Source organism: Fundulus heteroclitus, chromosome 5, assembly GCF_011125445.2.
Source record: "Fundulus heteroclitus isolate FHET01 chromosome 5, MU-UCD_Fhet_4.1, whole genome shotgun sequence".
Taxonomy (NCBI): Eukaryota; Metazoa; Chordata; class Actinopteri; order Cyprinodontiformes; family Fundulidae; genus Fundulus; species Fundulus heteroclitus.
The window spans coordinates 31,084,472-31,107,321 of NC_046365.1; the positions used below are offsets into that span (position 1 = coordinate 31,084,472).

At 40.1% G+C, this 22,850-nt stretch overlaps 3 protein-coding genes across 5 annotated transcripts in view; 2 read left to right on the plus strand and 1 right to left on the minus strand.

Annotated features, from left to right (window-relative positions):
* rexo5 (RNA exonuclease 5) overlaps positions 1-20,773 on the minus strand; it is a 37,109-nt gene extending 16,336 nt beyond the window's left edge. The window contains exons 1-2 of one of the 2 annotated variants that reach the window (XM_036137409.1): positions 20,749-20,773; positions 20,129-20,201 (exon numbers count right to left, since the gene is read on the minus strand). In XM_036137409.1, the coding sequence (XP_035993302.1) occupies positions 20,129-20,201; positions 20,749-20,758 (83 nt within the window). In that variant the 5' untranslated portion in view covers positions 20,759-20,773. Of the gene's footprint in view, positions 1-10,250; positions 10,271-20,128; positions 20,202-20,748 lie in introns of those variants that run through there. The other variant, XM_021311771.2, reaches the window with a different exon arrangement.
* Positions 92-8,304, plus strand: eri2 (ERI1 exoribonuclease family member 2). The gene is made up of 9 exons (XM_012854649.3): positions 92-336; positions 467-531; positions 618-698; positions 784-911; positions 996-1,158; positions 2,590-2,690; positions 3,212-3,293; positions 3,392-3,480; positions 5,490-8,304. The coding sequence occupies exons 1-9, from the start codon at positions 314-316 to the stop codon at positions 6,894-6,896; spliced, it is 2,139 nt and encodes a 712-aa protein (XP_012710103.2). The 5' UTR covers positions 92-313; the 3' UTR covers positions 6,897-8,304.
* On the plus strand, positions 10,310-16,595 carry thumpd1 (THUMP domain containing 1). 2 transcript variants are annotated; one of them, XM_036137411.1, is made up of 6 exons: positions 10,311-10,837; positions 13,206-13,392; positions 13,499-13,584; positions 15,519-15,681; positions 15,794-16,053; positions 16,135-16,595. In XM_036137411.1, exons 1-6 carry the CDS (start codon positions 10,631-10,633, stop codon positions 16,195-16,197), a joined length of 966 nt encoding a protein of 321 aa, XP_035993304.1. In that variant the 5' UTR covers positions 10,311-10,630; the 3' UTR covers positions 16,198-16,595. The 2 variants fall into 2 exon arrangements, with proteins under 2 accessions (XP_012710105.2, XP_035993304.1); XM_012854651.3 differs by having other exon boundaries at positions 10,310-10,837; positions 15,794-16,595.
* Positions 20,774-22,850: the final 2,077 nt, after the last annotated feature.

The following is a 22,850-nucleotide window of genomic DNA, read 5'->3' on the forward strand; positions in this document are numbered from 1 at the left end:
TGCTTGTTGATACATACACAACTGTTCTTCGCGTCATTCCTGGTGTTTATACATATTTTATCAACGCCAACAATTGAGCTTTTACTTTGAAGCGAAATGCTAAACCGGAAATAGATGTTTTCTGGGACTTCAGGTGATTTCCGGAAGCTCTGCGTTCGACCTCGCTGACTTACAGGAGAAATGAATCGATCTCGGAAAAGTAAATCGCCGTTTGAATAAAAACAGCGGTATTTTTTTCGCTGTTTACGAAGTTTATGAAGTATAAAGGCTGCGTTTACGTTGAGATCATATTTTAACGCTTCTAACGGTGGATATGTCTACAAGAAAACTAGCAAAGTAAGTGAATTAGCTTAAAAGCTAACGTAAACGAGAGATTTTGAGTAAGAAACGTGTCAAAGACCATATGGAAATGTCTGTTAAATACCTGGATTTAGTTTAGATTTCTTTTCTTTTTTTATCTTGAAAGGAAATTAGGATTACTGAGAAAGCGAAGTCAGTCCACATCTGCTTTAAAGAAATCAGCATTATCAAGTGAGTCCTCCTTCAATTGCTCAGACTGTAGTCAAACAAGCGTGTGTTTCTGGACAGTTTCTGTTCTAAATCCTTGTTTCTTTCAGATCAGATATTTTCATACCTGATTGTGATTGACTTTGAGTCTACTTGCTGGAGAGAGAAAAATAACTATGGACAGGAAATCAGTAAGTAGTCGCATTTGTATTAGTTTGATTTGATGTAGTTTGATTCCCCCTCCATGATTGATCTCTTCCTTCCTCCTCCCTGCAGTTGAATTCCCTGCTGTCCTGCTGAACACATCCTCTGGGGAGGTTGTGTCTGAGTTTCATACTTACGTTCAACCTCAGGAACACCCTTTCCTGTCCGAGTTCTGCACTGAGCTTACTGGGATAACACAGGTTTCTGGACACAGGCCGAGCCTTTACAGTACAAAAGCTTCCATGTACATATATCTGACTGTTTGATTGTCTATTGTCAAACAGGCACAAGTAGAAGCCGGTGTCCCCCTTCAGATTTGTCTCTCGCGGTTCAACCGCTGGGTGCAGAACCTGCAGCTGGAGAAGGGAGTGATGTTTCCCAACAAACAGCAGCCATGTTCTGCCTCATCCCCCTCCAAGAAACTGTGCACTTTCCTCACATGGTCAGGTAACATTCGGTTTATGTATGTCACAATACCGATGCAGGCTGCAGAGGTCCGGGGAAGTCAGAACTTCATTTGAGTGTTTTCTGTCTTTCTGGATAAGTGTGGAAAAATAGATATTCTTATTAATAAACTTTATATGTCTTTCCCCATTGGGTAAAGTTCTGTTCTTCTTTCAGTGTTTATTCCTTTGTTTTTTCAATATTAAATCCTAATTTTCCTTTTCTCCCTCCTTATCAACTCTCCTTCTTCCCTCTTGTTTCCTTCCTTCTTTCCCTCCATGCATCCAGCCTGCTTCCTTCTGTCTTTTATTATCATAGTATTTCAAGGTCTGCTTAAGCGTTTTCCTTTTCCCTTTGTCTAAAATTACCATCCATCCATAAAATGTGGAATTTTGAGTCTGGGAAAATATCAAAAAGGCCGTGTGTTGTTCTTTTTTCAGTGCGGGGTGCATTGATTCACAGTTAAAGTAATAAAATGTAAATGCATCCAGTAACAGATGGTTTACATCAAACTAATTGTGTAAAACTGATTTCTACATTGGGCCACTTTTGCATTATGTATTCATTAAAAGGGCCAGTTGCACCTGTATAGATGACACTTTTTATTTCATAATTTCATTCCGGTTCGCATAAAAACGTAAAAAATATTCACAGTAACTTAAAATTAGCACCCTTAGGCGCAATTTAAATAGTTTATCTGCAAAAAAAAATCATATCGGGGTGAGTTACACTTTGAACTCATCAATCTGCATCGCTTTCTCTTTTAACGTGTTGTGGAAAGCTGAAATCTAGTGGCAGGATGCTGTTACTACACAGTTAAAAAAAAAAAAAATCAACATTTGCTACAAGAGGCACAGTTGTAGCCACTTTATACACTTTAAATGGATATATGCCTCTACTTTATGACATGATATGCCTATTTCTGGCTGTTGATGGCGGGATAAATTGCCTTGATGGGCCAGATTCGGCCCCCAGGTCTTGAGTTTGACGAATATGATTTACATTGTTACTCACCCTGACAGCTTGTTCAGGCTGCATATCCTAACAGAACAAGTTACATAATAATATAAATAAATATCATTGCAAAAAAATAAATTTTATAAAAAAATATAGTGCGCACACAACATTCCAGACAAAAATGACATCACCACATTGCACATTATGTATATTAAGTAGAAAATATGAAAATACTGCTGTGACTCTTTCACAGAAATCTTGTATCACTTATAAGATAGAAATAAAGAGATTTACAACAGTCTCAGCATTTTGGTTGGGGATAAAAATGGATTTCATGAAACCAACTAGACTGAACAAGTTAACGATTTAAACAAACCTAAGATAAAACAATTTGCCGTTCGATTTTTGTTGTAAAGATGTCTTTCAAAATGCAAACGGTGTTCTCAAACACATTTAATCTCTGCACTGTGTTTTCAGACTGGGATCTTGGAGTTTGTTTGCAGTACGAGTGTAAACGCAAACAGCTTCACAAACCAGACGTGCTCAACAGCTGGATAGACCTGAGGAGCACATACAGGGTAAGGACCAGCTAATCCATTCTGTATTTTCAGCTTTAATCACTTTTTTACTCTGTTTGTGCACGTATTCAGAATGCCTCAAAATATTCAAGTTGATGCGGCACATGATGTGAATGTTTTAAACTATTAATCAAGCTGAATAATTCGGATCAACAAACACAGAGGGCTGGTCAGGTGATAAAGTTGTGAAATCCATAAACCTGCGATTTATGAAATGACGGCGAGAGAAAAGGAGTTGTTAAAGAAGGCCATAAGAAGTTCAGTTTGCAGTCTTAAGTCGATGAGGAGACTTAAGACTGCAATTTTTTTTTAAAACTGCTTAATTTTCCTTCCTCTTTTTTGAGCATGCACTATTTTGTATTTTTAACACCTTTGCAACAGCCGTGCATTTTATTGATTTGAATATAACAAACAGCTGTATTTAGAGCTGTGGGCAACCTGGGTGTTTTTAATACAAGACCAGATGCATATAAACCGTATCTGTTTATGCAGCCATGCCTGACTTGTTTCTTCACCTTCAGCTCTTTTATGGCCGGAAACCCAAAGGCCTGAACGGAGCACTTCAGGATCTGGGGATTCTGTTTTCCGGGAGAGAACATTCTGGTACTGACAAAGTGACGCTTTCTATCTTTGGAGTTCTATTAACCCCTCGCCTCCTCTCATCCTTCCGTGTTTTTATTTTTTCCGTTTTTGTATCTCAGGTTTAGACGACGCACGAAACACGGCTCGGCTGGCGGCCAGAATGATGAGAGATGGATGCGTGCTGAAGATCACGCGAAGTCTGGAGAGGGTGAGTGGTCACCCGAGACGCCAGACTCCAGAAACGCCGCCTGATATTCCTTAGCATGAACCTTGTACTTTAATCTTATATATGTTGAAATCTTGTAATGTCATTTTCTTGATTTTAGTTAAATCACCAATAAATCGACGTCAGAAAACAAGACACAATTCCCTCCTTCTCTTTCTAAAGTTTTGTAATTACAGATTAAGAGACTGCTTTAGAAGAGGAAAATAATTTTTGATGGGTGGGTTAAACATATAATAGCTCAGTGTTTTTTTTATACTCCTTAACATTTTGACCTGTTCATGGTTGTTATGTTACAACCATGAAATTCATTGTATTTTAGAATTTAGTGTGTGGACAAACACAAAGTAGTCAAGTGGAAGAACAATATGCTTGGTTTTAAGAGTTTTTACAAATTAATATCAGAAAACAATCACTGCACGCATTGTTTTCTGCACCCCCCCCCCCCGACTGAATGCTCTTAGAACCATCGTTTGCTTACACTTAATCCTGCAAGTCATTCTTGTTCATCTCTATGAACTTTGCGCATCTAGAGATTAACATTTTTGATAATTTTTGGGAAAAAAACAAAACACTCCAGTTAAGATTGGATGGAGAACATCTGTAAACATCAACATCTGTAACACATTCTCAATAGGATTAAGTCTTAAATCCCATTTCACAGTGGCCTTTGATTAGGCCATTGTGAAATTGGATTTAATAATTTAACTTTATTGATCTCACAATGGAGAAATTCACTTCTGCATCTTAACCCATCCCCTTTGGGGAGCAGTGGGCTGCCATGTGCGGCGCCTGGGGAGCAATCAGGGGTTAAGGGTCTTGCTCGGGGACCCAGAGTGCAGGCACTGGGGATCGAACCGGGTATTTGCATCCTTCTCTGAGTGCAAGCGCGCTGCTCTAACCACTAGGCCACCACTCCCCTAATAAAAAATTCTGAAAGGTGAATCTCTGCTCCAATCTCAGGTTTTCTTCCAGGATTGTCCTACTTTAAGCTCCATCCATGTTTCCATCCACTCTGACCAGCTGCCACTTTCCTGGTGAAAACTTAACAGCATGATGCCTCCACCACCATGTGTCACAGTAGCAATAATATGTGTTCAGGGCCTTAAGAGTTCCACCTCACATAGCGTTTTTCCTGGGAGCCAAAAAGGTTTCACTTTGTTCTCATCTAACCAAAAATCCGCTCTTCCGCACATTTGCTGTGCCCCCACATGGCTTGTCGCGAACTTAACGCACTTCTATAAAAGCCCGATTTTTAGAGTGCTCAAAGTTTAGTTATCCTTTTGACAGGTTGTCCCACCTGAGCTGTGGATCTTGGTAGCTCCTTTAGTTATCATTGGCCTCCCGTTTGCTTTAAATGATTTAACCGTGTTTTTCAGACGTTGGACCTAAGCTCTCCCTGAGATGTTGAAAAAATGTGGATGTTGTTGTGGAACCTGGCTCTGCTTTAAACTCCTACACAACTTTCTCCGTAACCCGCCTGATGTCTTCCTTGATCTTCATGATGATGATGTTTGTTCTCTAATGCTCTCTGACAAACCTTTGAGGTCTTCACAGAGCAGCTGGATTTATACTTGGATTAAGTTGAGATTAAGTTACTTAGGTGACTTCTGAAGGCTGTTTGGCCAAGACACTCCTACAAATGAGATCTTAAGTTTCAATGGGCCTAACCTTGGGTTACAAATTGGTTGCAATGAATTTTTGGGTGTATCACAGTAAATGGGACAGAATAGAAATTTCATACTTCCCCTTTTTTTAATTTGATAACAATAATTCATCTTACACTTCACAGTTCTGCATCTCTTTGAGTTGGGCTACCGTCTATCCTAGAAAAGCCCAATAAATACTTCAAAGTTTGTGGTTGTAATGTGACAAAATGTCAAAACCTCCTCCATCCTGAGTACCACACTTCAGAAGGGGAAAAAAATGATTTTAAATAAAATACTGTGAGTTTCTATTTTTATTGACCCTGTTATCTGCTTTATCCCTCACAGGCCCCACCGATGGTCAAATCCATCTTCAGTAACAAGCCGCGTTCTGCAGGAAACAAGCAAGAAGAGGACAAGAATGCCAATGAGAAAGAAAATTTGCTAACCACCAGCAAGTGGCCGTCATCCTCCAACGTCCCTCTTAAAGCTGGTCAGAAACGTGCATCTTCTGAGGAGGCCCCGAACTCGAGCGCAGGTCAAACGTATCAAAGCCTGATATCAACAAAGACGGTGTTGAATGTAACAGCGGCACCACTGCAGGGTCAAAGCGGCAAACCGGGGATGGCACGGTTTGCGGCTCCTGCTCCTTTGTCCACACGTTTGCTAAACTGCAGCTCGGCACACAGCAGCAGCAGCAGCAGCAGCCACGTTCTGTGCTCCACCACTGTCGGCCGCCTGTCAGATCTACCCGACGTCGTGAAAACGGCCCCCATGGACGACGAGGAGGGAGAGCTCTCAGTAGAAACAGACGAGAGGTGCGGTTCTTACGACGACGTGTTGCTGCCGTCCGTTGAGCCTGAGACGGGAAGCGACACCATCTCGTCTGTAGACGTCGGCTATGTTTCAGACTACGACGGCAGAGATCACGAGTGGGACGGCTCGCATTCACCTGACGGTCCCCTAACTCTGCAACGGAAGAGAACGGAAAGCCTGAAAACGCTAAACGATACAAGAGATTCGTCAATAACGTGTAAATCTCTAAACTCGTTAAATCCAAACGTTAAAGCCTTTAATCGCACAAACGAAAAACTGCAGCAGTCAGCAGCCAAAGAGTCGGATAGATGTTTCGCTGTGCCTAAAGTTGTTGATTGGAGCAAACTGAATCCGTGCAAAACCGGACACTTACAGTTGGAAAGGTCTGATAAAACCGATCGAACAAATAGTTTCTCTCTAGTTGGGCCAAAGGCCTTCCTGCCTGAAAAGACTTCAACTCCAAATCCCTCCGCCATGAGGCCCAAAGCAAACACTGCAAAATGCAGAGAGCCTCTGAAGTTCTCCTTTACGGTTTATACCGATCCGAACGAAAGGACTGCAGAGTCTCCTCACCCACCCAGAAACATCCTGTCCTCCGCACCGACCAACGCTCTCCTCTCTACAGCCAGGCGGGTCAGCGCGGCCCCGGCGGCCAAGGGGCCAAAGGTCACGTCCCCTCTGTGCGCCTGCGGTCGGCGTGCCAGGCGGCAGGTCGTGTCAAACGGCGGTCCCAACCACGGCCGGGGCTTTTACTGCTGTCCGGTCCGCCGCTCGGCTGACAGGGGCAGCTCGGGGAGAAGAGGCTGCGAGTTCTTTAAGTGGGAGTCGGCTGTCATGAGGAGCAGTTCAGTGGCCCTTCCTGCCGCGGGGTCTTCTGTGTCGCTCTGTCAGGTCGGCTCGGCGCTTCCGTACCGGCCGCCGCACAGAAAAAGCTACTAAACGGGTCACTGTGCGGCTGGCGTTTTCCAAGCAAAGGATGAGGATTTTGGATTCGCAAACGACAAATTCTGAAGAAAGCAATGGGGCTGCACAATATTAGGAAAATACCTGTGATGTTAGTTGCAATTAACCAACACTTCATCCACATCATCACTCGCCTTGATCTTTAGCTGTTCTCTAGTTAAGATCCAGGGTGCTATGTATGAAAAGGTATCACAGCTTTTTTCCACAGTTAAATGTTTCGATCAAACAAATCTTAATATCAGAAAAGGATAACATGAATAGTTTTGAAAAGTAGATTTCAAATGTTTTTAACAAGGGTTCTCCAAACCAACCAGACCTCCCGTGAAAACGTATTTACCCTCGTTTGGAAAGTTGAGTTCAATTTCCCAAGCCACGTTGTAGTGCCGAACCCGGAGTATCAGGAAATCATTTAAATAGAACCTGTATCACAACATGAAGTAGGTGAAATGATCTCAAAAAAGCAACACGACGATGCCCTGATCCCGAGGAACTTTGATGTGTATCAGTCAGAAGAAGATTTACGAAGCCTTTCTGGAGGCTCACGATTATTAACTAACCTGCAGAGCGGGACGCCGTGGCACCTGAAGTAATATTAGCGTACCAAAACACGTCTTTTGGGATGTTAATATGGCACACATTTTTATTTTCTAATGATTTAATATGTTGTCCAGCTCTAGAAAGCAGTACGGAGATGAAAAAAATGAATTGCATATAAATATTATGTTTACTCTCTTTTAAGCAATACTAAAATTAATTTATTTTTATTTTACTGATAATGTAAAGGTTGAAATAACTAATTAGATGTCACAGGACATTTTGCCAGAATGTGTTATTTTAAAGGGGACATGCAAAATCCACTTTTTTAGCCCTTAAATACATTTTGTTGTGTACTTGGAGCCTCTAGGAATGCCGTACAGCTGAATGTAGTCTGGGAGCTGCGTAGATATCTTTATATTCTTTTTGGGTCATATTTTTCAAGCCGTTCAATTCTCTCTGTTTTCCATTACGTCACAGTATTTGCTGTGAAACTGCTAAACAAGGTCATGGACTTCCAGCTTAGCGGTTTCGAAAATGTGCCACTTTTATTTCTTCTTCTGTCCAAGCTGAAGGATGCAGAAGCAACAAGTGGATAAGTCTCCAGATGTTCATTACACCGCCCACCAACATACTACAAAAATGGCCGAACGGAGCCATCTTTGTCGTTTTCTTTTCATATATTGTATATTTTAAAACTATTACAAGCTGTTGTTGATGAATGTTTTTTCTACTAGAAAACAAATGGGTATAAAAAGAAAAAAGAAACTTCCACATAAGATATTTTTGCTGTTGCAGCAACTAATAGTTGTTTTGTCTGTCTTTTACTCAAATAAAACCATTTATCTTCTGTGGTTTATTATTGAAAGATACAAAAACCCTTGTAATGAAATAAAATTAGCTTGATGGCTATGAAAACAAAAATTAAATTGTATTTGGGCCATCGGATTAAGTGAATGATCCTTTGACCTTGAGTTTGTTCTTATTTAAAACATTTTTTAACCTTTTCCAAAGGTTAAAATACGTATTTCTAAAATATATAGATAACTCACTCCTTTTCTGAGGCACACAGACAGGTTTAGACACACCCGTTCAGTTGTAGTTAACACAAACAAGCCAATCACAATGCAGCAGCTTGATGCATAGTTGCATCTAGACATGCTAAAGATGTTCAGCTGACGTTCAACTTGTGGAAGAAAGTGGGTTTTTTGCCACTCGGGCTGAAAGTCATTCAGAAACAGTGCAAGAAAATTCAGGATTTTCTTGCACTGCCATTTTTCAGAGATGGTTTGCAAGAGAAAATGTGCAGCGAACAATAGATGTGTGGAGAAAAAGGCCTTTGTGATGTTGGAGATCAGAGGAGAATGGGCCAAATAACCACTCGATGCAACCAAGACATAGAATACCATCTCTGAACTACCTTGATGCAGATGATGAGTCTAAAATTCAAATGGGTCAGAATTTGGTGCAACATGAAAGCTTGAATCCATACTACCATGTGTCAGGCTGCTGGTGGGGGATATTTCCTTTAGGCGCCTTAATGAAAGATGATCATCGTTTAAACGCCACGGCCTTGTTGAGTACTGCCACTGATCATATTTATTTATTTATGATCAATGTACCCATCTATCTTCTGATGGCTACTTCAATGGGGAAATGTGTTTACTCAATTCAGAGGTGGTTAGAGTAGCCAAAGATTGTATTTAAGTAAGAGTAGCACTACTTCAACATATTTTTATTCAAGTTAAAGTAAAAAGTGGTCAGCCGAGAAATTACTCAAGAGTAAAAATAGTATTCAGTAAGAAGGTTACTCAAGTGCTGAGTAACAAATCATAACAACTGATGATTTAATATTTAAAATGTATGTAATCGGGCAGAGAAAAATATAAGGTTAAGTGCAAATTCTTGTATTTTAAAGACAAAAATGAAAAATATACAGAGACTAACATAATTACAATACAACAAATTCAGGCAACCCTTCAAGAAACCCTTTTAAATCATTGTTTTTCAACATTAATCTTGAAAGCAATACTTACAGCAGTTAATGTATATTTTGCATGTAAGAACAGCGCAAAGTACTTCCAATGACAATATCTACCGTTTATGTTTATTTGACCTCCATATGAAACATTGAGCTCAGCAAATACAAGATAATATTAAAATAACAAAGCTTGAGTACAAATAAGAAGTCTCACTTTAACACAAAGTCTAGGTTTTTGTCTCTCTGGTGCATTTTTTGGTTGAAATAAGTTGGATCTTTAATCATGATGTTACTCGCAGTGGGTGGAGTAGCCAGAAATGTTCACTCAAGTGAGAGTAGCGATACTTGAGTCATATTATTACTCAAGTAAAGGTAAAAAAGTACAGTGCAGTAAAACTAATCCTAAAGTATAATTTGTTCAAAAAGTTACTCAAGTAGATGTAACTGAGTAAATGTAACTAGTTACTACCCACGTCTGACTCTACTACAGTGGTCAGTCACCAAATTTCAGTCAAATTGAGTACAGGTACATAAAAAAAAATAAAAAAAAATAATAATATTGCATCAAACGTCAATATTTTTGCCAGTCGTTTCAGAAAATGAAAGTTATTTAAGAGAGATTAATTACACACAGGGAAATATTTTAGTGTAAACGCATGGAGAACATGAAAACTGCCCGCAGAAAAACCTCCGACCGGGATTTGAACCACAGACCTTCTTGTTGCAAGACACCTGGGATACCAACTACTTCACTGTACAGCTGGACATAGAAAACTTAAAATAAAGTTGGACTCTATCCGTATCTCCCCCCCTACCGTCTGCTTCGCTTTTAGGCTCTGCCGACTTGAGTTTTGTCCTTCCCGACACGCCGTAGAGGGCAACCAGCAAAACGCGCAATGTTGTGACTCGGTCCAGCTAGTTTACGGGTTTAATCTGAGCACGTGTGACGCCGGAAACCCGCTCCTGTCCGGTCCATTTTCACTCCGAAGCCCCACAGATCCCGGAAAGCCGAGGCCAGGCTGGTCTGCGGAGCTTCAAAAGCCGCAGGAGGAGGAGAAGAAGAAGAAGAAGAAGCGGAACCCCCCCCACTGACGGCAGCCCGGTCGGTCGGTGGAGATCCCGGAGACATAAAACAACAACAACAACTACTGCACACTCCTACCTGGCGTCTGCTGGAAACCCCGCCGTCGGTAACATGTCAGCCGCGCAGAACGAGTCCAGGAAGCGGGGCAAGAAGCGCTATGTGTCCGGCCAGCAGGGCAAGCGGTGGAAGGGCTCCCGGGAGCTGGAGGTGGGCATGCAGGGGATCCTCATCACCTGCAACATGAACGAGAGAAAGTGCACCGCGGAGGCCTTCAACCTGCTCAACGACTACGCGGACAAGCTCTACGGACCGGAGAAGGTGAGTCTTTATGGCGGTGGATGTGTTAACCACCTGAAGAAACCGAAACTGCACGTTCAAATGTCCGGTGCCCGGGGGGGCATGCTCTCCCTCTGCTGGTGATCTGGTCTCATGGCTCAGATGAACCAGATCAGACCTGACTAGAGGAGGAGAAACAGAGTTCAGCCTCCTTCCTGAAAACCCTGATGTTTGCTTTTATTTTATTTTTTTCATGTGTTTACGGCTTGGTTAGAGCACACATGTGCATTTCAACAAATTAGGATATCATTTAAAAAGTAGATTTTATTAGTTCTGTAACAAAAAGCGAATATTCTTATAGATTATATTAGATTATATTAGATACAACTTTATTGTCATTACACAGGTACAGGTACAAGGCAACGAAATGCAGTTTAGGTCTAACCAGAAGTGCGCATTCTCACATGCGCACTCTGTGCTGACAAATAAAGTTGTCTAAGTCTAATAGCAGCAAGTGCAGGATAAACAATGGTTCCATAAGTACAGGACATGGATTTTTACTGAATAAATATAGAGATGTATACTATTATAAACAGAATTTTACTGATAGATTTGTCCTATAAATATAATATACAGATAACTAGTATTGTGAGCTAAATTTACAGCTGGATATGTATTGAATATAATATACAGGGGGATATTACTATAAATAGAGTTTTTACAGATATGTGCAATAGCATAATATACAGATGGTCGTTATTATAACAGAGTTTACACGTACTTAGAATATATGTACAGATGGCTATTACTATAGGCAGAATTATGAGCATGATATACAGAATCATTATAGAATCATTCCTTACAGAGCGACGTAGTTCCAGTGCTTGTTTTCTGTTCGTTTTGATCATCACGGCTCTGCATTCGGGGCACGTTTCCGGGAAAGTTGAGTGGAAGGAAGAAAGAAAAAAAAATACAGCAAGCTTCAAGAGCCGCCACACCCGAACGTCTCCAGGACACGGGCGACAGTCGTCACACTCCTGGTGTTTTAGGCCAATGCTTTGACCCGAGATAACATCACAAGTGTCTCACCTGAGTCCACCTCTCAGATGAAAGGTGAGGTTTGCGTTTTCTTTTGGAAATCAAGGGCCCAGAGTCCCAGGGCCCAGAGAAAGAACGGAGAGGCACGGGATCTACTCGGGGATCTAACTTGAGTTTCCAATTTTAAGTCTTAAGCCTGTGCTGGCTAACAGGGAATTTTCTGCTTGCTCCTGCTGACAAGCTTTGGGAGATGCTGATTTTTATTTCCCAGCAGGACCTGCCCACACTGCTGAAGGCGCCATTAGCTGGTTCTGTCACCCTGGTCTCTCTGAGCCTGACCTGAACCCAACAGAGAATCTGTGGAGTGTTCTCAGAGAAAGATGAGCGACACCAGAGCTGACACCGCTGCCATTAACGTGAACCTGAGCAGAGCTGCAGGCTGGTTGGCCTCCATGCCACGCCGCATTGATGCAGTAATCCATGCAAAACTAACTACAGCAAGCATATACGCTACAGTACATTGGAATACCTTTGAGTACCGTAGGCTCCCATTTATACAGTTTTTAAACCTACATGTTTTTATATTTTTCTGCCGGAGGTTTTTCCTTCCCGTTAAAGGGGAGTTTTTCTTTCCACTGTCGCCTCATACTTGCTCAGTATGAGGGATTGCTGCAAAGCCATGGACAATGCAGACTCTACGCTTTTTCAGGAGGAGTGAATGCTGCTTATCAAGACTTGATGCAACCTACTGGGTTTTCCTAGATAGGAATTTGAATTTTTTTTGTGACCAATCTGTATAAATTGATTAAATTTGACTTTGGAAAGTGCTTTGAGATGACATGTTTCAGACTGCAAAAACGGAACTAAAAATAAGTAAAATTTTCTTAAAATGAGTGCATCTGTCCTTGATCTGAGCAGGTAAATAAGATGATCTGCCAATGGAATAAGATTGTTGCACTTAAAATAGGAACAACTCATCTCCATCATCTTATTTCAAGTGCAGGATGTCTAATTATCTTATTTTAGGGGTCAAAATGCTCGTTCCATCGGCAGATAATATTATTTACCTGCTCAAATCTAGGACAAAAATACACATTTTTTTTTACCAGCCAGGCCACTAACTCTTATTTTTAGGTCCGTTTTTGCAGCGCATGAACTGGCGCTATGTAAACTAAATTGAATTGAATAAGTTGTTTCCATTATGTTTTAATAAGGTTTTGCATTTGAGGGATTTACTGATCTTTTCTGTAAACCGCTTTGCAGAAGGGACGCGGCGCTAAAGTTCAAAATGCCTTTTTCCCTTCACACGGTGGAGAAAACGAGCAGATTGTTTCAGCCTGTGTCCAACAAAGTTTCCTTTTTTAACCCTCAGCTTCACGACAACAAAGGGAACAACAGCAGCAGTGAGGAAGACGAGGCCGAAGAAGAAGAAGATGTGGATGTCGCGCTGAAGAAGGAGGTTGCGCAGCTTCAGTCGTCCAGACGCAAACAGGAGAGGCGCTTCCAGGCCCTGGACAGTGGCGCCAACAACGTCATCTTCATCAAAACTCACAACCTGGGTATGCCTTTTAGAAATGGCAAACATTAAGGAATGTGTTTGAAAATGTTCTTTCATTGTATTGTTTTTGTTATTAAACTTTTTTTTTTTAATTATTCCTATCATAGAGCCCGACAAATTGATTCATCACATTCTGTCCGACCTCCACACCACCAAGAAGAAGAAGTCTCGAGTGATCCTTCGGATGCTACCAGTGAGGATATATAATCAACCCCAATCTCACTGTATTTGTTCTGGTAGAAGTTATTTAAAAGACAAAGGACTGAATAATGTTTAGTTAACAAATATCAATGCATCACAGGTATTTGCAGACTCATAGTCAACAGAGCACTTTAAAATAGGGCTGGACGATAATTTAATAACGATATATATCGATCGATAGACGCAAATCGATGATAGAAAAAAAGGGGTCAGTAAAAAGTTCAATAGAATAACAGTTTTTCTTTTTTTTTTTTTTTTTTGCATTCAGGACGTGAAGGTTAATATTACATCCAATCAACCAATCAGAAACGCAGACCCAAGAACCAAGCTCCGCCCCCTTCAAAGAGTTCTTTTTTTCTAAACTTGCAGTTTTGGTAAAAAGTTGGTTGAATAAAGGGTTGAGTTTGAATTCAGTGTTTATATGTTCTGTATCTAAAAATAGGTTGCTAAGCAACAGCATAAAATGGCCAGAGCTGCACTTAAAATATGTTTTGAATTTGTTGATATATATCAATATTCATCGATATGATTTCTACTTTATCGATTTGCTTTTTTTTTTTTTCTCTGTCATCCAGCCCTAATTTAAAAGCATATTGTGTTGATTTGTAATAAATTTTAAGAAAAAATACCTCCAGATTTTGCCACATCTAGTCAAATACCTCTAGTGGGATTTTTGGTTAGATTAGCTCTGAACTGAAGTAACCTTGCTTTTAATCTCAGTCCATCTTCCCAACCCTGGCTGTTCTGAAATGCCGGTTTATGCTTTGACGCATCCACGAGGTCCGCGCGGCCATCTTTCGTCATTTTGGAAACCCCTCCCCTCTGTGCGGCCAAAAGTTCTTAAATATAACCATATTTATATTTCGGTCCATGAAGATCACCGGGATCAACAAATCGTTAACGGTTTCTGGACAGAAATCCCCATCACTCTTGGATCAAATTAAGAGGGTTTAAAATGTTTGAAATAATTGTGTTTTCTACTTCTACGTGTCGTGGGGTGTAGTACCCTTGGCGTAGGAGCGCAACGCCGCGTTGTTTCCACACGTCTCATTTTCGCACGAATAAACCAGCCTTTAGAAGATCATCTCCACAGGATGATGCGGCCGCCACGATGTTTCACAGTGGAGCCTGTGTGTTCAGGGTGATTTGGAGTATTTTCTACCACACAGCTTTTTTTATACGGAAGCTGCAAATATCAATTTTGGTCTCATCTGACCGAAGCAGCTTCCTCCACGTGTTTGTGGTGCTGCCTGCATGGTTTGTGGCAAACGGGTGTTCTTCAGGTTTTCTGGCAACCATTTCTTCCGTATCGCTGCTCTTTGATAAATGCCAGGCTTATGGGTCGCACCGCCAAGAGTTTTCTTATCTGTATCCGGAGCTGTGGGTCTCTGCAGCTCCTCCAAAGTTACCATGGGCCTCTTGGCTGCTTCTCTGATTAACACTCTCATTGTCAGGCCAATCTCTGTAGGTGAACAGGCATTTCTTGGTTCCTCTGCAATGATTATACTATGATTAAATCACACACAGGTAGCCTTTTTGTTATTAGGGAACTTCTGCAAGCAGCTGGTTGCATTGCATTTTATTTGGGGGGTAGGAGAGCACAGAAGGCTGTAGATAAATGGATGCCACTTGTTTTTTTTATATATATATATATATATATATATATATATATATATATATATATATATATATATATATATATATATATATATATATATATATATATATATATATATATATATATATATATCTGTCACATAAAATCCAGATCAAATGTATAGAAATTAGTGATTTTTAAGGACCGCAAGAGGGTGCAATAAACTGATTTAGGAGTTTGTACATGGAATATTAAATATGTTGAGTGGTTTTATTGCCTAATTATGCATGCATCTATCATTTATTTGTCTGTCTTTGTGTCTCCTACAGGTAACTGGAACATGCAAGGCTTTCCAGGAAGATATGTTGAAATATCTCACCACATTCTTGGAGCCCTGGTTCAAAACTCCAAACAGCGCAACTTACCAGATCGCCTTCAAGGCTCGAAACAGCAGCCATAACAAGAGGGAGGAAATCATCAAGTCTATCGCAAGTACGTTCAGATCCGCGGTGTCTTCGCGGAAGCCGTCGGCTGCCCAGCTGAAGAAAACTAATTTTTCATTTTCCTTTTCTTTTTTTGTTTTTTTTTTATTCTTCCACTTCAGGTCTCGTTGGGAAGCTGAACCCTAAAAACAAGGTGGACCTGACGAACCCCGAGCTGACGATAATCGTGGAGGTCATCAAGTCGGTGTGCTGCGTCAGCGTGGCCAGAGACTATACGCTGTACAGAAAGTACAACGTCCAGGAAGTGGTGAAGGAAGACGCCCCCAAAGCTGACGCCGCCAAAACGAGAACCGAGCCAAACGCAGCCGAGCAGAAAGATGAGCACAACGGAGGGGAGGCGGAGGAGAAGAAAGTGGCAGCAGAGGAGAAGGAGGAGGAGGAGAAGAAGAAAGTGGCAGCAGAGGAGGAAGAGGAGGAGAAGAAAGTGGCAGCAGAGGAGGAGGAGGAGAAAAATGAAGCGGAGAATGAGGAGGGGGTTAATGAGGGTGAAGGTGGTGGAGAATAAGAGCTCAAATTCAGAGAAATCAGTCAGTTTATGTTTTAGTGTGAATCTTTTTTTAACTGTTAACACATTTGTCATAACACCCTGGTTGTTAATAGTCTAAAGGGTAGTAATTTAATTTAATTTTTATTTTATTTTTTAAAAATACGAAGAGAAGTTACAGGCTTGTAACCAACTTCACTGATGGGAGAGGGTGTAAGCGAAATGTTGATGTTTTTTTTGTTGAATTTAAATTTCATTATCTAATTTAGATCTTTTTACTGAAATTATTACAAGTCCGGCCAGATAACATGTTAACAGTGAAAAGAAAGCTATTGGGGAGATTACATGAACTTCCTGTCTGCTCTTTGTAGTTCTTTCTTAACAATTCTCAAATTAAAGCTCTCCGTGTGTTTGACTGATTTCTCTCATGTCTTTTATGGTGTTATTATTTTTCTGCTCAAGCAAAGTTGGAAAAGTTCAGATTAAAAAAAATGTATATGAAGAGAAGTAAGGCTGCACGATGTAAAAATGTGCGATAGTGTGCATTGCGATGGTAAATAACCATTTTATCAATGATGTTAATGTCTTTGCTTTTGGTTCCTTTGAAATAAAGAGCCCAGAAAATGACTACTGGTAAAAAAAAAAAAAAAAATAAGTTATACTTTCCCTACCAAATAACACCATTTCTTGGTTTGGCAATTAAATAATTAGCAAATAGTCGCATGGTAATAATAATGTGTAACAACAATCATCACCAAATATGTAACTAGTTTAAAAGACCACGATTATGTGATAAAGTAAGACCCAAAATTATGAAAACGTAAAAACTATTAAACCAATAAGTTTGTTTGTCATAGGAAACAAGACAGGCATCTCTTAAAACATTAAAGATTAAAACGAGTATTTCTATTATTTTTTATTTATAGTATAATTTCTAGCTATAGTAACAAAATACTGAATAGTTAAGGTTATGATTTGCATTTTTACTATTAAACTTTACAGTTCTCTTATAAATACAAGCAATTTAAAATACCTAAACTCTGCTGAAACCATCAACTCAGAGTTAATGGTTTCCTCATCCTCAATAAACAAATCTAAACATTTTTGATATATGGTCTGTGTTAAAATTTAAGTGTTTATAGCTGGTGGATTGGGGGCCCTAAGCAGTGGCTTGGTTCATTTATACGTTGGTCCGGCTCTGCTTTTTTCAGGTTGGAGTGCTTTGTTACCCTGGCCCTAATCTTTAGCTCCCTCCTCAGATTCCCTGAAACTAAAACCAGGACTCCGGGTGATCCGGCCCAAAACCCTGAAATTAATTTCAGTCGGATTTTTTGGCCTACCTGTACATAACTGGATAACATTGATTCAAATCAATCAGTTCTTTTCAGTATTAATAATGCATTCAAAGTCAGGGTAGTTTTCTTTTGAAAAGATATAACATAAAATAGCACTTAATGGGGAAAAAACTTTCAGATATACACAAAAAAAAAATTAACAAGTAAACACAAGTATTCACACCAAGGTCCTTCTAACTTCCTCTAATCATCCTTAAGATGCTTCTGCAACTTGACTGAAATCCACCAGTGGTAAATTTAGTCCTTTAAACCCAATTGTTGATGTCTGAGTTTTTCAACTTAGGTCTGATAAAGCAAGTTTCACACATCAAAGTAAATGGATTTAATTCGGACAACGATCTAGCCAATAAATATACTATCTTAGGTTTGATAGTAAGAATTTTAGACACCAAATTAATCATATCAAACAGGATATTTCTTTGGATTTTATGTTTAATGTTCAGGATGTTATGGAAGTGCTTAGCAGGACTAAAATCACCAAGAGCTCGGGTCCAGATAGTATTTCAGGACGTCTTCGTAGGCATGGTGCAGACCAACATTACAGTGATTTTCATTATATTTTTAAGCAGTCCTGAGGGCAGCAAAAGGTTCCAGCATTGTGCAAAAAAAAAAAAAAAAAAATCCACAATTGTTCCTGTACCAAAGAACAAGTTCCCTAAGTGATTTTAGACCTGTGGCTCTCACAGCCTTAGTTATGAAAGCTTTTGAAAAACTAATTAAGAGGAAGTTGATTGAAGCCGTCGAGGAGAAATTAGATCCTTTACAATTTGCTTATAGATGTGACAGAGGGGCTGACGATGGCATTTTACCACTTCTTAATTAAAATTTTAAGCACACTGATGGCCTTGGCGATTACGCTCATTTACTGCATGTAAACTTTTCTTCTGCTTTTAATACAATTCAGCCTCCTATTTTAGCTTGTAAATTACTGACTGATTTTATCTTGTGTCCTACTCTTGTTGGATGGGTCTTAGACTTTGTTGTTGACAGGTCACAGCTTGTCAGGGTAAATGGTTCTGTGTCATTTGAGGCGTTTTCTTCTACTGGTTTTCCTCAGGGCCACGCTCTTTCTCCCCTGCTGTATATCTTGTACATCAATGGTTGCTGGAGTGAGTGCATAGATAGACACATCCTGGAATTTGCAGATTACACAGTTATTGTGAGCCTGTTAGAAAGAGAAGGTAACCCACTTATTCAGGTAGGAGAGGATTTCATTTTGTGGCGTGATAATTCCTATTTGACATTAAATGGCTCTAAAAACCAGAGACATGTGTATAGATTTTAGGAACAAGTCCAGTCCAGTATCTTCAGTTCTCATTAAAAACGAAACTGTGGAGAGAGTTCTGTCCTACAAATATCTGGGAGCTGCCAGTGAAAACACAGATTAGGTTAGTAAAAAAAAAGCTCACCAAAGATTCCACTTGCTACACAAATTAAGTTTGGAGTGTGTAAAAAGCTGATGACCACTTTTTATAACTCTCTGATTGAATCTGTCCTCACTTTCGCTTCCATCGCCTGGTTTGCCAGTCTGTCTGCTGGAAACAAGAACAGGATTAAGCAAATTAAAAAAACAAAATTATAAGAGTGAGATTATCAAATGTGGAAGAACCTTTTTTTAAGAACAGTCCTGCAAAAGGCAAAACACATAATTCATTCTTCAAATCACCCAATTCATAGTGAATTGGAGTTACTACCATCGGTGTGTGTGTGTGTGTGTGTGGGGGGGGGGGTTCAGACATCCCAAATCAAGAATAAACAGATGGAAAAACTTTGTTTTACTGGCCAGACCATCAATCAGATAAATTTTGAAGGTTATCAGACTTAATTTGTTGTTCAGCTTGTTTTAATTGATAATTGTACATGGCCTGTTCTGGCCTGACCTTCAACAATCTTGTTTGGAGAAAAACTTGTACATCATTTATTCTTGCATCATGCTGTGGGAATTTAATTTTGGATTAGGTTGTTTTTCATTACAGATCTAATGCCTATCTCTATCAATGTCTTTTTGCTACCGTCACGCCCAAATTTCCCCATTGTGGGACAGTAAAAGTATTTCTTATCTTATTTCTTCCATAGAAAATGGACCAGAGGGTAAGATGAAAGCAGCAAAATGTAGAGATATCACACATTCTTTGAAATATACCAAGATATATAGAATAAAACCCTGAACTCTAGCAGTAAAACTGAAAATGGGTCATCAGCCGGTCTTTCTCCTGGATAATGATGCGAGCCCTGCGGCCAAATCAGCACATTGTTCGCAGACAGCAACATTAACCTCTCATGGCAACCCGAGCCCCCTGAAGACAAAGTGGCGTCCCAGTGGCAAACAAGTGATTTGGACGAAGTATTAATAGCAGTGGGAAGGGGAATCGGGACTCAAAAAAATAAAATAACAGATTCTTAGAAATGATCGTGCCACTGCAATGAAAGCTGCATTTTTTTTTTTTTTCTATCCTCTTTACCAGGGATGTGAATAAATGTGCAACTTGACTGGTGATTCAGGTTTATCCCACAAGGTGGCTTTAGCCTCTCGTGGATGCATCATCCAAAACGTCAGAAGAATTTGTTATTCTGGTTTAAGCTAAATCACAACTCACCCTTTGCTCCTTGTTTTTGGCCCTAAGCCGTTTTGTCCTGAGAGGCCAGAGGCTTGGGGCACACCGGTTGTTTCTGTGAAGCAGGGAGGGGGTGAAGTCGAGTCACGTCAGGTTTATGTGGATAGCACATTTCAGCAGCAAGGCGGTTCAAAGTGATTTACATCGTGAAACAACATCATAAAAACGCACTGAAACGGTCACTGGTTGTGAGACCAGTGACAAACATTAAATTTCATCAGAGGACATCAATACTACACTATTGGTAAATAATGAGTTTATCAGTCACACCTGATTGGATAAATCTTTCCTGGGAATGACGGCCCACAAAAATGATTTCAAGACCGCATTGATGACTTATTCAGGAGGTGAAAACTGAACCCAGAACATTTAAAACCATGCAGGGCTGCCGTGGATCTGTAGAGGTTATGATTTAACGAAAGAGGCGTAAACAACATCCACGAGAGTTCAAAGGTGAAAACACAAAGGCCCATCTCACATTTCTTACAAAAACATCCTGACGGTCCCCCAAACATCTGGGTAAATATATTCTGTTGACTGACAAAGTTTTTCTGAAATATCTGTTTTAAAATCAACACAACATTTAAAAAAGAGGCTCGTACCTATGTTCATACGTGGTGGCGGTTGTGTTGTGGTCTGTGTTGCTTCTTTCAGACCTGGACAACTTTCATGGATTCTCTGTTCTACCAGAAAGGAGAGAAAGGAGAATATCCAGCCAGCAGATCCGAACCTCTTAATGACTCATAAAGGAGAGAAAAACAAGATGAAAATTTGAGGGGAAGACATGAAGTGGCCTAGTCAAAGTCCAGACTGAAATCCAATTAAGCTTAATTGGAATGACATAAAACTAGTAGTCCATTCTCCAAAACTTTATCCCATGGACCAAAACAATTCAGCAAAGAAAACTGTGTAAAAATGTCTGCATGATACCTGTTGCTAGTTACTGCAAAGGCCCAATGGTAGCTGTTGCTGCCAAGAGTGGTGCAAACAGTTATTAGGCTTGGGAAGGGGGAGAGGATTACTTTTCACACAGGTTCAGATTGGTTTGGATAGGGTTTTTTTTTTTCATATTAGATAAAATGTTCATTTAAAAATTCAGTTTATCTTTGCCTGCAATAAAAATTAGTTTGACATTTGGAAACATTTAAGTGTGACAGAAAAAAATAGGATAGACACCTACAAGAAAAGAAACGCAAGGCTGTTGTTTTAATGGTAATGGTAAAGAATGTGGAGTATTGGACTGGAGTATGATTTAAAAAACTGCACTGCTTATTGAATTGTTTTTATATATGATTTTTGTCCTGCTCATCAATCTGGCTGCAGGTCTGTGTGTTTTCTCCTTTTCCCACCTCTCTGCAGCGTGTGATCGGTCGTTCCACAGCCGCAGCATGTGAAGACTGATTAGCTGATGCTTAAAAGGAGAGGAAGACAACGAGAAGACGGCAGACTGTTTGCTCATCTTGTGCGGTGATCTGGCTCGGCCTCTCAGACGTTATTCCTGGCATCAAGGCCTTTTTCTTACCTCAGTGCTCTTCCTCCATCCTTCAGAGTTCTGGTCCAGCCTGTCTCTCCTATCTCCCAGTCTCAACCGTTGCTCCGCTCGCCTCCCTCTCAGCCCGTCCACCCTCCTAGAAGGAAATCTGAGTAAGAAGACCACTCACTCCTGCTGATCCCAGCTTCTGTGGGTTGTCCACTCCCCCCCCTGGAGGCCTTCGCCCCATCTGCCACAGTAAGGCTTTCTCCTTCCTTCCTGCAGGATCCTTCTAATGATAAACACCCCCATATTATATATAGTCTGTTCTCCTCCACAGTGACGGACCGGATCACGCTGACCTTCCCTGACACCCCAGAATAACAAGCCTTTCTCATCAATAAACAGTTAAACTGTTTCCTTGTGCCTGTAATTGTCGACTCCTCCTGAGACCATCATTTACAGAATGACAGTTTTCAGCTTTTCTATAGTTCTCTGTCTATACTGCCACACATCTGCACTCCCGCATTTCCTTTTTACGATTCTCTAATAAGATGAGTTTTGATATTATGAGAAGGGATGACTGTCAAACCACTATTTTATTCCACACATCTCTGAACTGACTGTCTGGGCTTTCCTTTAAAATAAAATAAAAAACAATTTGAGTCATTTGAATATAGGAAATATTTCAATATCTAAGAGATTTTGCACCATATCATGAAAATGTACTTTTGACGCTGTCACTGAATATCTCATGGATGATAAAAATGATGATTAGCCCTCATTTTGCTAAACTCTTTGTCTGCTTTTTATCATAATTTACCCATTTGCTGGGAGCTTGGCCTTGCTCTATTACATAGGATGCAACTGATGTGCAGAGAGTTTATAGTTTGTCCGTTTGGCCTGAGGCTTTATATTTCATATTCAACCCAACATTGCATCCAAGCAGTCCTTTATTAGCTGCAAACATTGGAATTGGATTTGACGTATTGTGCAGCTACATTTTAGGTAATTTAGTATATTTAACTGATATTTTATATAACTGGTTTGTGAGGCAAAAAAAACATTATGCCTGAATATACAGTATATATTTCAGTCTTAGTAAACTAGTCATCTCTGGAGTTGTGGGAGCTGTTGGGAAAAAGGGATTCAGTGCAGAGGCAGCTTTCTTTTTTTTTTTTTTTTTTTTTTTCTGTACAAGAGTCCACAAAAGGTCATGCATCTATTGCTTGT